This window comes from Malania oleifera, chromosome 7, assembly GCF_029873635.1.
Source record: "Malania oleifera isolate guangnan ecotype guangnan chromosome 7, ASM2987363v1, whole genome shotgun sequence".
Classification (NCBI taxonomy): Eukaryota; Viridiplantae; Streptophyta; class Magnoliopsida; order Santalales; family Ximeniaceae; genus Malania; species Malania oleifera.
Window position 1 is genome coordinate 33828486 of NC_080423.1, and position 15446 is coordinate 33843931.

The 15446-nt window shown below is 36.6% G+C and overlaps 1 protein-coding gene across 2 annotated transcripts in view; it reads right to left on the minus strand.

Annotated features, from left to right (window-relative positions):
• The window catches only part of LOC131160320 (ALA-interacting subunit 3-like), a 50045-nt gene that overhangs the window by 20542 nt on the left and 14057 nt on the right, over nucleotides 1–15446 (minus strand). For both annotated transcript variants that reach the window (XM_058115887.1, XM_058115886.1), the window contains exons 5-8: nucleotides 6796–6854; nucleotides 6609–6683; nucleotides 6392–6508; nucleotides 6213–6283 (exon numbers count right to left, since the gene is read on the minus strand). In XM_058115887.1, coding sequence (XP_057971870.1) covers nucleotides 6213–6283; nucleotides 6392–6508; nucleotides 6609–6683; nucleotides 6796–6854 — 322 coding nt within the window. The remainder of the gene's footprint in view (nucleotides 1–6212; nucleotides 6284–6391; nucleotides 6509–6608; nucleotides 6684–6795; nucleotides 6855–15446) is intronic.

Sequence of the window (15446 nt, forward strand, 5' to 3'; positions counted from 1 at the left end):
CTTGCTTGTAGTGTCTTCAAGTTGAGTAACTTTGACTTGATCAATAATCTAATATTCTTTGCCTTAGTTCACTAGTAGAGCAGACTTCAAATGATTTTCTTCCCATTATAGTGAAAGACATATGTGTACTCATGTCCTTGGGTCACACCTAAATCATCCAACCAAGGCGAACCAAGGAGTACCTGGCCAATCTTCATAGGTAGGATATCACACCAAACATTAGCCAAATATTCACCCATTTGGATGGGAACCAAACATCTTTCATAAACATGTACAATAGAGTTATCAACCCAAGACATCACATAAGGCTGTGGGTGAGGTTCCCAATGAAGCTGCACACGAATGACTTTATTTATGGAAACCGCATTCATTGGACATCTTCCATCAATGATGATTTTGCAAACCTTTTCTCTGCATTTGATAAAGGTGTTGAAAAGCTAGAAATTGCGCCCAAAGTTTGGCAAATGACATTCCTTTTTCCTATAATTTGTCACCATGTTGCTAAATTATGCATATACATATGCTGCAGCTATATATCACAACCCTTTAACACAATTTCCCACAAGCCTTACTCCAAATTTCTCAAAAATAAACTATCTTTAATTCACCTTGATATTGATTGTCCTGCTGAAATGAAACAAATTCACAAAGAAAACTCACAAATTACAGCAACAAAACCTGATTTTTTATGGCAACGACAATTTCTAGGGTTTTGTGCCAAATTATCATGCTAGCTTACAATATATTGTGTCCGCAGTAAAAATATCAAGCTGCAGATCAAATGATTGTGGAGAAACTCAAAATATCATGGCTGCAGGCAATTTTTCACAAGACAGGAAATTGCAGAAGACTCTGGGATACTTTCTCATGCGCTTTGCCGGCGCGTGGGGCGGGTGTGTCACTGGCGGCAAGATTCCAGCGACGAAACTTCAGGTGACTGCAGATCAATGGGCGGGGAGCACAGTGTGGTGATGGTGTTGTGATGAGAAAAACACAAGACACTAGTGACTCTTGAAGGCCAACAGCTGGGGTATGTTTGGCCGGCATGTGGGGGTTCCTCTGTTGGTTGGTTGGCCGGCGATGAAATTTTGAGAGGAAGGGTTTCAGGGGGTTCTGTTTTTGGTAGTGTGGGTGGTGTTGCAGGATGGTCGTTGGAAAGTGGTGTTCAAGATTTGAGGACGTGACTGGACTTTCTGAAAAGTTCAGAAACTGCAGAACTGCTTTCCAGTTCTGAAAAGTTCTGGAATTTCTGGAAAAAAGCAGATTGGACGTTAGAGGAGTTGCTGGACAGAAACTGCTAAGAGACAGCCACAGAATTCAGAAATGAGAAAGAGAGTTGAAAGAGTTATGTGAAGAAAAAGAAGAGAAGGGGAAGAGAAACAGAGTAGAAGAAGAGGGCAGACTGCTGCTGAGCAGCAGGGTATTATGAACGAACAGGAGATCAGAAACAAAAGAGGAGAGGAGAAGAGTGAGGGAGAATGGGTGGACTGAGATGGAAGAATGGAGGTAGTGGTTGGGATCTGATCCAAAATGATGCAGGGGCAGCATCAGGTTCTGGAGCCATGGAGAAATTAGAAGAGAGGAAGAGGTAGGGAGGAGAGAGGAGATACCAGGGGGAAAACTCACGTTCAATTCAATTCAAATTCATTAACAACTGCCTACAACATGGCTTTTATACACTATTTATAAGAAAGCCTCTTTACATGAAATTACACATAAACCCCTAAAACTACATTACATTAAAAATGTACCCCTACTTTACACAAATGTTACAAACAACCCCCAAATACACATAATCCTATACTAATTAATACTAAACACACATAATAAAAAACTTAACCCCACCATTCCTTAACCCAACTCTTAATTATTTTCCAGCTAGGATCCTCCCAAAGTCTTGCTTCTTGTCCTACATCAGTATCTTCTTCTTCTTCATTTTCTGCAACAGCCATGAATTGGTTAGGACATTGTGCAGCTCGATGTCCAAGGCCTTGACATTTAAAGCATTTGAATGATGGTTGGCTCTTAGAAGTTGTTCCGGAATGCTCAGGAGTCTTCCAAGAGGTATTAGTCTGAACTCCTTTACCCAATTGCTCAAATCTTCTCTCATACAACTCCACTAGTATTCTTCTCAAACCAAAGGGCTGATGTGGCTCTAGGAGGATTGCATTGCATGTCCTCCTCAATCTAAGTGGCAACCAGTGCTGCATCCCCAACTGTAATGAGATGACATGCAGCAAGTTTGGAGGCAATAGCTAGCTTCAACCCTTTTCTATACAAAGCTATCATAACGTCCTCTTTCCATTCTATATTGGCATGAGTAGCCAAATGATAGAATCTAATAGTGTACTCCATCACTGTCTTTTCTTCTTGCTTCAAATAAAAGAGCTGGAGATGAACACACTGCTGATAGTTAGGAGGCACAAATTTCTCCTATATGGCTCACTTCATCTCACCCACATTGTAATCTCACCAAATCTCCTTTTTCTAAAGATCTCCCTTTGTTTAATCCACCAAATTTGAGCAGTTCCCTTCAATATTGATTCAGCAAGTACAACTTTCTAGCTCATTCATGTCATACCAATGGAAATAGTACTCTAAAGAATACACCCAATCATCAAATTTATCAGGAGAACCATCACCATTAGAATCTGAGGCTTCCAGTTTAATTTTCTTACTAATGATTATTTCGGCCTTCACACAATTCAAAAGCACGAGCGACAGCAGCTATTCCACCATCCTGTTTGGTAGGAAATTCCATGGGCCTCTTACCTAAGGCTGCAACTTTGATTGTTAGCCTATTCAAAGCACCAGTAATAGTTTCCAAAAGCTTTTTCCATATTTTGTACCTTACCGAATAACAACTCCACCTTTGCAAACAATTCAACATTGGTCACCATGATGCAACTATATGAAGCAAATCACAAACTTCACTTTCAATTATTTAAGAACAATCTTCAAGTCACCTTTAATCTTGAGTATCATGAAGAAATGAAACAAATTCACTAGCAAAACTCACAAATGCAGCAAAAAAAAAACCTGATTTTTTTTATGTTGGCAGCGGCAATTTCAGGGCTCCGTGCCAAAATTATTGTGGAGAAAACACCAATTTCTCCATGCTGCATATCAAAATATTGTGGAGAAAACACCAATTTCTCATAGCTGGGAACCAATTTCTCACGATTCTGGCAGCAGGAGGGGAGTCTGGCAGAATACCACTCGCAGTCACCGGCGCATGTGAGTCGGCGGCAGCAACTTTCTGGCAATGATTTCTGGGTGGTAGATCGAAGGATGGTGAGACGAATGGTGGTGGTGGTGTGTCAAAAAATACTCTGGCAATGGTGGATTTTGAAGGGGCGGCATCTGGAGAATTTCAGGCGGCACGTGGAGCTTAACGGCTGGTCGGTTGGTGATGAAATTTCGAGGAGAAGAGTTTCAGGGGGTTCTGTTTTTGGTGGTGTGGGTGGTATTGCAGAATCTAGGCTGGAAATTAGGGTTTCGAAAATGGGAACGACTGGAATTTCTGGAAAAGTTCAGAAACTGCTGAACTGCTTTAGTTTCTGAACTGCTTTTCAGTTTTTTTTTTTTTTAATGACTGAAATTTCAGAATAGAGAAGAATCAGAGAGAGAATGATGGAAGGGAAATAGAGAGAGGAAAAGACATGAAGTAAGACTGTGGAAGAAGAAGAAGAAGAAGAAGAAGAAGAATAACAGAAAGCAAGCGAAGGGAGGGTTAATATAGAACAGAGAGTGAGAGAATAGAACAGAGGCAGAGCAGAAAACCAGAGAACAAGCAGAGAAAAAAGAAGAAGCAGCAGCAGAGAGGGAGGGAGAAGTCACAGAACAAAAGAGGAGAAGGAAAGAAGAAGAAGCAGTAGCAGAGGGAGATAAAAGTTGCAGAACAGTTTGGGGGGGGGGGGGGGAGAGGAGAAAAAGAGGGTGAAGAGGAAGATTGAAAGGAAAATATGGAGGAATTAAAATGGAAGAAAGAGATTGTGGTTGTGCTCTGATACCAAATGATGCAGGGGCAGCATCAAGGTTCTGCAACCATGGAAGCATTTATGAGAAATAGAATAAAGGAAAGAGGAGGGAGTAGAGAGGAGACACCAGGGGGGTACTCACATTCAATTCCAATTCAAATTCACTACAGCATGGCTTTCACACAATACATATAAGAAAGCCTCTAAACACATGAAATTACACACATACCTCTGGCCTAAAACTACATTGCATGTACAAACACACCCTAGAATACACAATTACTAGGAACAAGCCCCCAACATAAATAATCCTAATACAAGCAAAGTACACACACAAACTTAAAAAACTAACTAACTAAGCACATTTGGGTTTCGAACCCAAAAAACCATTTACCCTATTTTTGACATCAGCCTCCTAATTGGGTCAAATAATCCATCCAATTAGCCGCTTCTCATCCTACATCATCATGGTTAGCCTCTGATATCAAGCGTTGCATAACAGTGTCAAAGAATTGCTGCCAAGGGAGAAACTAAAAGAGAAATAGAGGAGATTTAAAGAACAGCAGTAAGATACTGCCCAGGAGAGAAAATTTGGGATAAATAGAGGAGAAGAGAGGGGAAGAAGAAGAAGGAAGAAGAGAGAGGAAAGGAAAGAGAGATATAATTGAGAGAAAACTCTTGCTCATTTCTCAGTTCAAATTCAACTAACTCCAACATGAATTTTTTCACACCGTATTTGTAAGAAAGCCTAAATTACATGAAATTAGGAGCAAAACCCAAAATACACATAATCCTACCACAAACAACTAAACACACATAATAAACTACTAATCAATTAAACACATTTGGATTTAGAGAGCTAACAATCCCTTGACCCTGTTCCTTGAAGTTGGTCTGCAAATTTGGTCAATATGATCCATCCAAAATACCCTCTTCCCATCCCAACATCAAAGGGCAATGGGATGGACTCTCATCGGAGGCTGATTAAGGAGAATTGAGTTAAGGAACTATTGGATTTCAGCCCAATAAATTTAGGAGTAATTAATTAGGCTTATGCTTATATGGGGGTTTATTTGTAATAGAAAACCCTTTTAAAGGTTGATGTAGGACAGAAGCTGAATACACACAAAAGATAGAGAACTGAGATAATTATGAAAGAGAAAAAGAGAGGAGAAGAAAAAAAAAGAAGTAAGAAACGAGAGAGAAAGAAGATGCTGTAGGCAGAAAGCAAGGACAGAACAGCGATAAAAGAAAGTGAAAATTAGAGAGAGTGGCAGAAAGAAAATTAGAGACATAATAGAGAAGAGGGGAAGAAGGAAGAAGAAGATGGGGAGAACCGTACGAGGGGAAGGCGAACAATATGGAAAACCTGATTCAAATCTGATAATTAATAGTTCAATACAATAAACGATCACACTATTTATACACCCAAAATTACAATTAAAACAAATAATTACAAAATAACCCCAACTAAAATAGAAAATTAAAAAATAACCCCAAAGCACTTAAAATATGCGAAATAACCCTACATTAACTAAACTTTCTTCTAAAATAACCAGAATTTCCCAAACTAAAATAAAAATTTTGGCCACAACATAAACATCTAACGTTCTCCATTTGGTGGTTCTTCTTCAGGGGTTCATTTGTAATTTCATGTATCTTTAGGGGTTTATGTGTAATTTCATATAATTTAGGCTTTCATATGAATAGGGTGTGAAGGCCATGCAAGGGTTAGTTTTTGATGAATTTGATTTGAGAAGTTTAACTTAGTTCCCACCAATCATATCTCTTTCCTCCTCGCTTCTTCAGTTCTTTCTTATTCCTTCTTATTCTCTCTTCTATCACCCATAATTATCTCTTGGCTGCAATTCCTTGATGCTGTTCTGCATCACTTGTTCAGTAAAATTCACAATTAACAACGTTAATTTCCACAACAATATATTGTTAAGCATCAATATCTTTATACCCGAAAACTGGGGGCTAATTAATGCCAACACTAAGGGGGTTAAAATTTTCACTGCAATGGCAAATTCTAAACATGTTTCCATTCGATTTATTTCAAAAAACTAAGTTCCTCTGATGACATCAAATTGGAGATAATAATTGTTCTAGTGACAACAAAGGAAAAGATAAATAAATTCTGAACTTTGAAACCTGAAAATTATGTAGTCAACATAACAAAATTAAACCTGTACCAAATTAGTATTAATCTTGCAAGTCAAGTCTGCATACCGGCGATGGTTCTGATAGTAGTTGTCAAGTTGATAATATATATAAATAGGACTTTTCATTCGCTTTGGAACCTGAAAATTTTCAAGTTCTTTTTTAAAGTAAATATGGTTACACTGGAAGGATGAAACACACACAAAAGTTAGAAAGGAAAAAAAACAACTATTAAGAAAGGGACTAACAATCAAACTCCTAGTGCAAGTCTTATTAGTCTCAGCGCTTTGTATATAAGCAAGCATATTGTTGCTATAATTTGCAGGAACACAGTCTCTGTCATAACGGTCAACAACTTCTACAACCTACAAGTAGAACAAAATGTTATTTCATGTTTAACATCATCAATTGAAAACCATACAACTCCACATGGACAATATATTACAAAGGCATAAAGTACTTTACACGCTCTGATGCAAACAACGAAGCAAGTCCAATGGGGATGAAGACTACGCCAATAAAAATGAATGCTGTAATGACCTGACATGTTTAATGAAAGATAAGGGGAAATATAATTAAAAGTATAAATGATGCAATAATTTTATTTTCTACATTTTAAAAAATAACAATATAGCTAAACCATTATATATACCCATCCTGGCGTCAGAATTGGTTTGCAGGCAGGAAGCTCTTGCTGAGAAAACCTAGAATCTGCAAAAAAGCAAACCGTCTGTCAAAAAAATAAAAAAATAGGTAAAAAATGATAAGCAATCAATTGCAAATTGATAAATCAAGTCACAGAAAAAAGTTGATTAAAGGGAGACAGAAACAATGCTGTAATTCTAAACAACATCATTTTATCAAATAAAGACCAGATGCCAAGATCTGAAATTAGCTGATTGGTAACTTGGTACTTAAGGACATGGTTGGCACACCACTCCACCCCTTGTGGACAATAATTTCCACCGCTTACAGTGTCTCAAATAACCAGTTCTGGAAATCTGGATTCAAATTGATAACTGTTTCATAATAACAAAGTACTTACACATCTAATATTACAATCAAAACAAATATTTACAAAATAATCCCACGTAAAACAAGAAATCGCAAAACATTTCCAAAGTACTTCAAATACACAAAATAACCTAAATTAACTAAAATTTTAAAACAACCAGAGTTTTCCTCAGACTAAAATAAAAAAATAAAAAAATAAAATCTTAGTTACAATATAAACATCTAAAGTTCTCCATTGGTAGTTCTCAAATGTTGCAATAGTTTTTACTCCATGAACAGGAACAAATTCCAACATGTAAGCAAATCAGGAGGTGGCATGAACTGCATCACATCGTCAATCACCATTGGGGAGTATCTAAAATATCCTCCAACTGCAAGTAGCATAGAAGGCTGCAATGTCCTCTGATAAAATAACAAGTCTGCCAAACAAGAAAATTTAATATCCAAATTTATTGGAAACTCAAAAAAAAAAAAAAAATCATTCGGTCCATGTTTTAGAATGATGGACAATGTTTCACTAGATATGGTTAAAGAAGATGGGCAGAGAGAAGATGCAAAGGATGGAGAGACAAGTTTAATTTAATGGAGTAGAAATAATCTCGAGGGGATTTCAGCAATAAGATCCATGATTATATAATTTTCAACAAACTTGGGAGCAACCAATAGCTCCTCGTTCTCTGGGTTAGAAATGGAAAATTGTGATTGAAATAGCAAGGAAATTCACAAACGTATCTTTCCTAGTAGTAGGCAACTCATCTTGAAGCTCACTGCAAGTCTCAACAAGCAAGGTTGGTTACAAGTCAAGGTCCATCTCTGACCTAGACGCTCCAACAGTGTTTAGGAACACTAAAAGACAAGTCTGAGGCCTCAGTTTGAGAAGATTCATGACTCGTGTCCACTAAGAAACAAAAATTGTGCACTAATAATATGCAAATCATTTATGTAGTCATGATACACAATTATGCAACAATTTTCAAGTGCACTTCTTATATTTCATTGTTTATCCTCAAAACGATTGAGTTTTCTCATGAACGTTTCGTCTGGGCCTTGTCATGACCATTGAGAAATCGATTTAGAATGATGAAAGTCATTAAGATTGGAAGTAGTCTTATGCTTTGGTAGCTGGGGAGATCTCTCAGCTTCCAAAACCATGTAGTCAGCCTCAAATAGGGCAGTGGGTTGTTTTTGAATCTGCAAAATAATATGCTTTCTAAATTCATTACTCAACCCTTTTTTAACATAATCACCACTCAAGGTTCCTCAATAAGAGTACACCGATAAATGAGGTCCCTAAATTCAATGTCATAAACGGTTACTCTAGAATAAAGTTGCGTAAGATTACACTGTGCACAGTTGATCCTCTAATAGCTTCATATAAGAATGTGGGTTGCATTGCTCTCTCAAAATTTATCTCATTCTAGACTAAGTGGTAACAAGTTCTTCACAATAATCTTTACCCCTCCCTTTTTTTTTTTTTTTTTTTTTTTTTTTTTGCTGATATTGCTTTGCTAAACCAAAAATTTTATCTAGGTAGATACTCTGGTGGTTAGACAATCCACACCAATTATAATTCTCCATGTCATCCAAAAAATCTAAGAAAAACAAAGGACTTGACAACTATCAAAATCATATGGACACCTAGGTTTTATCAATTGTTGAGAATTGCTAATCAGGTGGGAACTAGATGTGGAAACAACTGATGATTTTCTTTCTTTATATCAAAGCATAAATATGGACCAATGCAAATTCAAACAAGTACTAATCACTTAAGTGACATTAAATTAATTTCTATGGGTCCAAGTTGTGTAAGTTTATGAAACTTCACCAAGGGTCCTTAGATACTCGTAGATGCTCCACTAATAAACTTGAAAAAATGGTGCAGGTACACTGAATTTATCCTCCAAAATATGTATCAAATAATCAAAGTTGGATTTCTTCATAGCAACATCAAAATCTCACAAAGAATTATTTTATTGCAGTAATCTCAAAATAGTGCAGCTAAGCCTCAATCTAATGCTGGAAGAATGGTCTTAAATTTCCACGAAATTGTCGAAATTTCCGTTGAAATTTCCAATTTCCATCACTCTCGAAATTGAAATGGCAGTAGATTTCCGTCTTGCATAATTTCCATCGAAATCTCAATGAATCATCCAAAATTTATCGAAATCTCAAAATTTTAGCAAAACTTGTTGAAATTTTAACTATACAATGAAATTTTGTCAGAATTCAAATGAGAGATTTAGGAGTGAAATGAAATTTCGCTTTTAATTTTTTCTTTTTTATTTTATCGAAACAAAAGATTATTACAAGTGCTATTGAAATTATATGAAAAAATAAACTTATAGTAACATTTTATTTAACCATTCATGTCTAAATTATCATTATTTGTATAATAAATAATATTTAAATGATTTATGAATTTCAACTATATTAACTGAATATGTTTAATGTAAATTATCTTACAAATATGTTTGATACACATACTATTTCACAACTTTTCCACTTCATACAAAACAAAGATGAATTTAATTTGCAATATATTAGTCCAAAAACTTATATTATTATGTTTATTAATCATTTCTAAAGTTTCACAAAGAATTCCATGCTTTACTACTAATTTCCCTAATTTTTTCAAATCAAAATCGAAATTGACATCGAAATCGAAATTTCCATACTTTTGGAGCTTCAAAATTTGAGTCGAAATCGAAATTTAATCAAAACATTGAAATTTGCATCAACAGTCCAAGTATAAGTCAAAATATCGCAAAAAAAATTCCAAAATATCCTGAATAAATTCAACTTCTTGTGATTCTACAAAATGCAGAAAAGTCTGGCAGTTTCTCCCACGTGCATCGCCCACAAGGCTCCTCCAACGATGATCTTTTGGACGATAGTTGATCAAGGAGAGGTGATTCTACTGGTGGTGCAGGTTTATCAAAGTAATTTCAGGAAATGTCAAATTTCAAAAGGTGGTCAGCTAGGAGATGTTCTGGTGGTGCATGGGGCCTCACCCCTAGTCAGATGAAGATGAAAAAGGTGTTTCTGGGGTTTTTATGTTTTTAATGGCGAGGAGGGTGTCATGAAATTATGCTTGAAAAATGAAGTTTGAAACAGGGGCACGACTGTAGTTTTCTGGAAAGTTTGCAGTTGATGAACAGAACTTTGCATTTTGAATTTTCCTTGATTTATGAACTTTGAATGCTTCGTATGGATTGTAGTAGTGCAACAATAGATGCAGTCACAGAAATAGAAATTGAATATGTTGGAATTGGTGTATTCCCCGGAGGGGGGTGAATTGGAAATTTATAACTTTTCCTAGGTTAAGCTTAAATCCACAAGCAATAAATCGCAACCTAGGGTCTTTCTAAAATGATTCCAATACCCATAGTATTCAAAGCATGTATGTGAAAACAATCAAGACAATAAATAATAAAACATACATGAACTGAATTAAAGTGCAGAAAATAAAGTGCGCAAGGAAGAGTCAACACACGATATGATATCAGGGTTCGGTCAATACTACCTATGTCCCCGCCTCAAGCTCACAAGTAAGAGGATTCCACTAGTTGCTCACTTATGGGTGGAGCGTCACCGAATACACTACCCTCTCCTTACTGGGCAAGGAAATACCCCGGGTCACATTGCAGGGCTGACCCCAACCTTTACAACCACAACTTAGAAAGGTGTACATGGTTCTTCTAATCGGGTTTGAACCATCTGGTGCACTTTGCAAGCAAGTGCAATCCTCTTATGACCACACGTCGGGAATACAATAGATACTAATAAACGTGTACAATACAAGTGCTTCTTCACTAAGAAAATATGTACCACAATACAGCACAATGCACTTGCAGGTGATGTAGATTTATGCACAAGTGAGACTTTGTCCAGTTATATGTCAACTCTCAAATATGTGTATATGAATATGTGCAAGTGAGACCTTTGATTTCAGATAGTATGTTCAATAAATGAATAATCAAAGGAACTTCAAAAACCCTAAGCAAATATCTTGAAAATATTTTCCAAGTTTCAAGCACAATAGATATTAGGGTTTAAACTTGCGAAAACGTTTATCAAAAATAATATGCAAGCTTTTGATTCTTGCAATAATGATGCTAAGAATCAAAAGCAAAGATGAGCTCTTCCCAATACAATATTTATCAATGGAATATAATGGGAAAAGAACTTTTAGCTTACTCTCAAAAAATCAAGATTAAACCATGCCAGTATGAGAGAGAGTAATAAGCTATAAAATGAATGTATAAATGCCCACAAGATTGAGTATTCAATCTACCCTCAAGTTGCAATAACTTTGCAAATGAAGGAGAAGAACACAACTCTTTCTAAAATATGCAATCAATAAAGTATGAGAAAGAGTTTTTGAACAATATGCTTGCAAGAATGTGGGAGTAAAAAAGATTTTAGCACAAAAAATATTTCAGAGAAAAATTGCTAATCAAGTTGCTAATCCATACTAATCTGGACAAATGAAGGGGTATATATAGAATCCCAGAAAATTTAGACCATTGAGGACACGGATGGGATTTTGGGAAAAGTTTAATTAAAATTGACCCCTGATTAGCGCGGTTAAAAATAGCGAACTCGAGAGGTTCGGTCAACTGAGGGATAGGGACGGTCAGCCAAACAGACACAAAATTTTTGAATTGAATTTCGGGTCCCGTTGGCCGTGGAAGATGGCCGGTTGGCTGACCATGGCGATTCCCCTAACCTTCGTAGGTTTGGTCGACCGTGGGTGAAGGCCAGTTTGCCGAGAGGCCAAGTTCGGTTGGCTAAGGCAAATTAAAATATGAATGGCCGGTCTGCTGAGTCTTAAATAAACAAGCCAATTTGGGTTCAGGCGACCGAGGCACATAGAGCATAAAGGGACGGTCGGCCGAGTATGTTTGGTCGATCGAGGCAACTTAAACATGCAAGGTCAGTCTACTGAGGGCATTAAAAAGATACTATTTTGCCCTTAATTTGACCCAAAAAATCCAATGTCGGTTGACCAAGTCTTTGTAAAATTGATTTTGGCCCTATTTTTTATCCTAAAACCTTTTGTAAGTTTTAAGCAATTTTGAAAAAGATTTTAGGTGAAAGGTCTGGTCCCTATGGTCAGTCTATGGCCTTTGAGCATTCAATCACATCATGCATGTCATGCATTATTACAGACCAAAACTCAAATACTAAACGCATTTACAAAAAAAATAAACTTCTTCTTTTTTTGCTCTTCTTGTTCTTTATGGAATACGCCTAATGAATCAGCTTGAAATCCTTCATGGCTTCCATTTTCTTTTCCCTATGTGTGTGCTAAAATGTAAACCTAGTCAAGCACTTAAAAACACACATAAGATACGAGTGGTTTGTCATAATCAAAACGGGATTGGACTCAAAAAATCAACAGAATAGAAAATAGTTGTTCCTAGCTTTGGTCAAAGACAATGGCTGTGCTCTGGTCTTTGGCTTTGGTGGCTGCAAGGTGTGTGGCTCGACTATGGCACGGTAATCATGGTTGGGCTCTGATACCAAGTTGATATATAACAGAAACGGAGAGAGAGAGAGAGAGAGAGAGAGAGAGAGTTATGAAAGAGATCGAGAATGAAGAAGAGAAGAAGAGGGGAGAAGAAAGCAGAGGTAGAATAGGAATAGAATAGAAGTATCGGAAATGAAGAGAGACAGAAAAAGAGTTAGACAACCGAGAACAGAACAGAACAAAGAAGAAGAAAGAAGGGGAAGATGGGGACGGCTACATGATGGAGAGGGGGAAAACAATTCTAGAAATCTGGGTTCAAATTGATCACTAATTGTTTCATATGTTGCAACAAAGTACTTATACATCTAATAGTAAAACTAAAACAAATATTTACAAAATGACCCCAAGTAAAATAAGAAATAACAAAATAACCACAAAGTACATAAAAAACATAAAATAACCATGATTAACTAAACTTTTAAAAAAACCAGAATTTTTCCCATAGTAAAATACAAAATCATAGCTACAATACAAACATCTAAATTTCTCCATTGGTGCTTCAATGTTGAATTTTTCTTAATTTTTGAACTTTGAATGCTTCGTAAAAGTGGTAGTTGTGCAAGAATACTTGTAGTTACAGCAATAGAAATTGAATAAAAGAAAAAATGTTCCTTATTTATGGTCTGTCACAACAATGGCAATGCTCTGGTCTTTGCTTTTGATGGCTGCAAGGTGTGTGGTTTGCCTATGGCATATTGCTGTGTAATTGTGGTTAAGTTGTGATACCAAATTGATGTACGGCATAAATAGAAAACCACAAATAGAGATAATGATAGAGAGAATTAAGAAAGAAAAGAATGAAAAAAAGAAGAAGATGGGAGACGAAAGGAGAGACAAGACAAAGAATAGAAGGATCAGAAACAGAAAGAGAGTTAGATAGCAGAGCCAGAGCAAAACAGAACACAACAGAGAAGAACAGAGGAAGAAGGAAAGAAGAAGAAAGAAGGAAGAAGGCAAAAGGAGAAGAGGGATAAGGCAGCATGAAAGAGAGAGGGAAAACAATTCTGCAAATCTAGATTCAAATTGATAATTATCAGTTTCAATCATTACACCAAAAAAAAAAAAAAAAAAACAGAACTAATACATCTAAAATACAAATAAAACAAATATTTACAAAATAACCCCAAGTAAAACAAGAAATTACAAAATAACCCCCAAAGTACTTAAAATACAGAAAATAACCTTGAATTAACTATATTTTTAAATAACTATTTTATTTTTTTTTGGGATAAGCACAAAATTGTATTAAAAGAGAGAAGAATGTACAACAGAAAATAAGAAAAAGAATGGAAAAGAAAAAAGAGAAAACAAGGAGAATAAGAAATGCTCCCTTTACATCAATAGAAACTAGTTACAAAGAGTGCAACCTAAATAGAGAATCAAACTCAATATAACTGGGCCAACCAATCCTGTTGCAAGTCATCCAAACAAACATGACGGAAAAAAAACCATTTGCGGACATCCATAGCTACGCAATATATACCACTCTACCCCAAAGAAAATTATTAGCAATAGCCACACCTTTGAATGTTCTAGCATTCCTTTCCAACCAAACACCCCAAACAATAGCCATAACAACACTACGGCATAGAGCTTTCCTATCCTTTCCTTTTCCAAAACCCCAAAAAGTAATGGTATAAAAGGCCTTCAAAGTGGCCCCCAAGGGCATGGCACGGTGGTAAAGCAAGCGGGGATAACATGAGCATCAAAGGTTTGGTGACAAGGTCTTGGTGCGCTTTGTAGCCCCTCAGGGGATTCCATCCGCATGATGTAAAGGAGGGGTCATGGGAGAGTGACCGCTTCCCGAAAGTCAACCCAAGTGTGAATAAGCCATGATCGCATCCAGATTAACAATGGGAGGCGCATCAAGGGGGAAGGTCGCCGACCTGTGGGTTTGGTTTGGTGCCGCACCGGGGGGTCCAAAGGTCTTGTCGGTGGCTGGAGTTCCCACATGAATAAAAAATGAATTAAAAAAAATTAAAAAAATAAAAGGCCTTCAAAGTGTATGGACAGACCCAATTTTAACCAAATATACCAAATAACTTATTCCAAATATCCAACGTGAAAGGACAAGTGCACAAATCTCTTCACTCTTGCAAAAGATGCAAGTGTCGGGGGACAGGACCTTATTAGGTCCTCTCTTCTGAAGCAAACCATTGGTATTAACTCTTCCAAGTATTGCAATCCAAATAAAAGCTGTTATTTTTTAGGGAGTTTTAGCTTTCCAAATCAAAGGATACAAAGCAAAAAGATCTGCAGTAAAATCACAAGTCAAGTAGGTGAAAAAGGATTTACAAGAGAACTCCCCAAAAGGATCTAAACTCCAAACCTATTATCACTCCCCAAATGAACATGAAAAGAATCAAGCAACCCAGTCAAAAGAACCATCTAATTAATCTCTCTCTCATTTAGATTTCTTCCAAAAAAAATAGAAGTTCCAAGAATGCCCATCTTCTTGCAAAAGAAGAAAAGCAGAAATCGGGATGTCATGAAGATTTGATAAACGAAAAAGATGAGGGAGAATACAAGCCAAAGGCATCTCCCCCACCAAATGATCCTCCCAAAAGTGAATATGCTCCCCATTACCCACTGTATAATGGACTTTATGAAGGAAATAATCATAAACCTGAGACATAAACTTCAAAAGAGTCGAATAAGTAGTGTCAATTCCCACTTTAGCTCCCCACCAATTTTGTAGCATTCCAAATTTACAGAAATTACCTTATGCCAAAGGCAATTAGGTTCTAAAGGAGAGC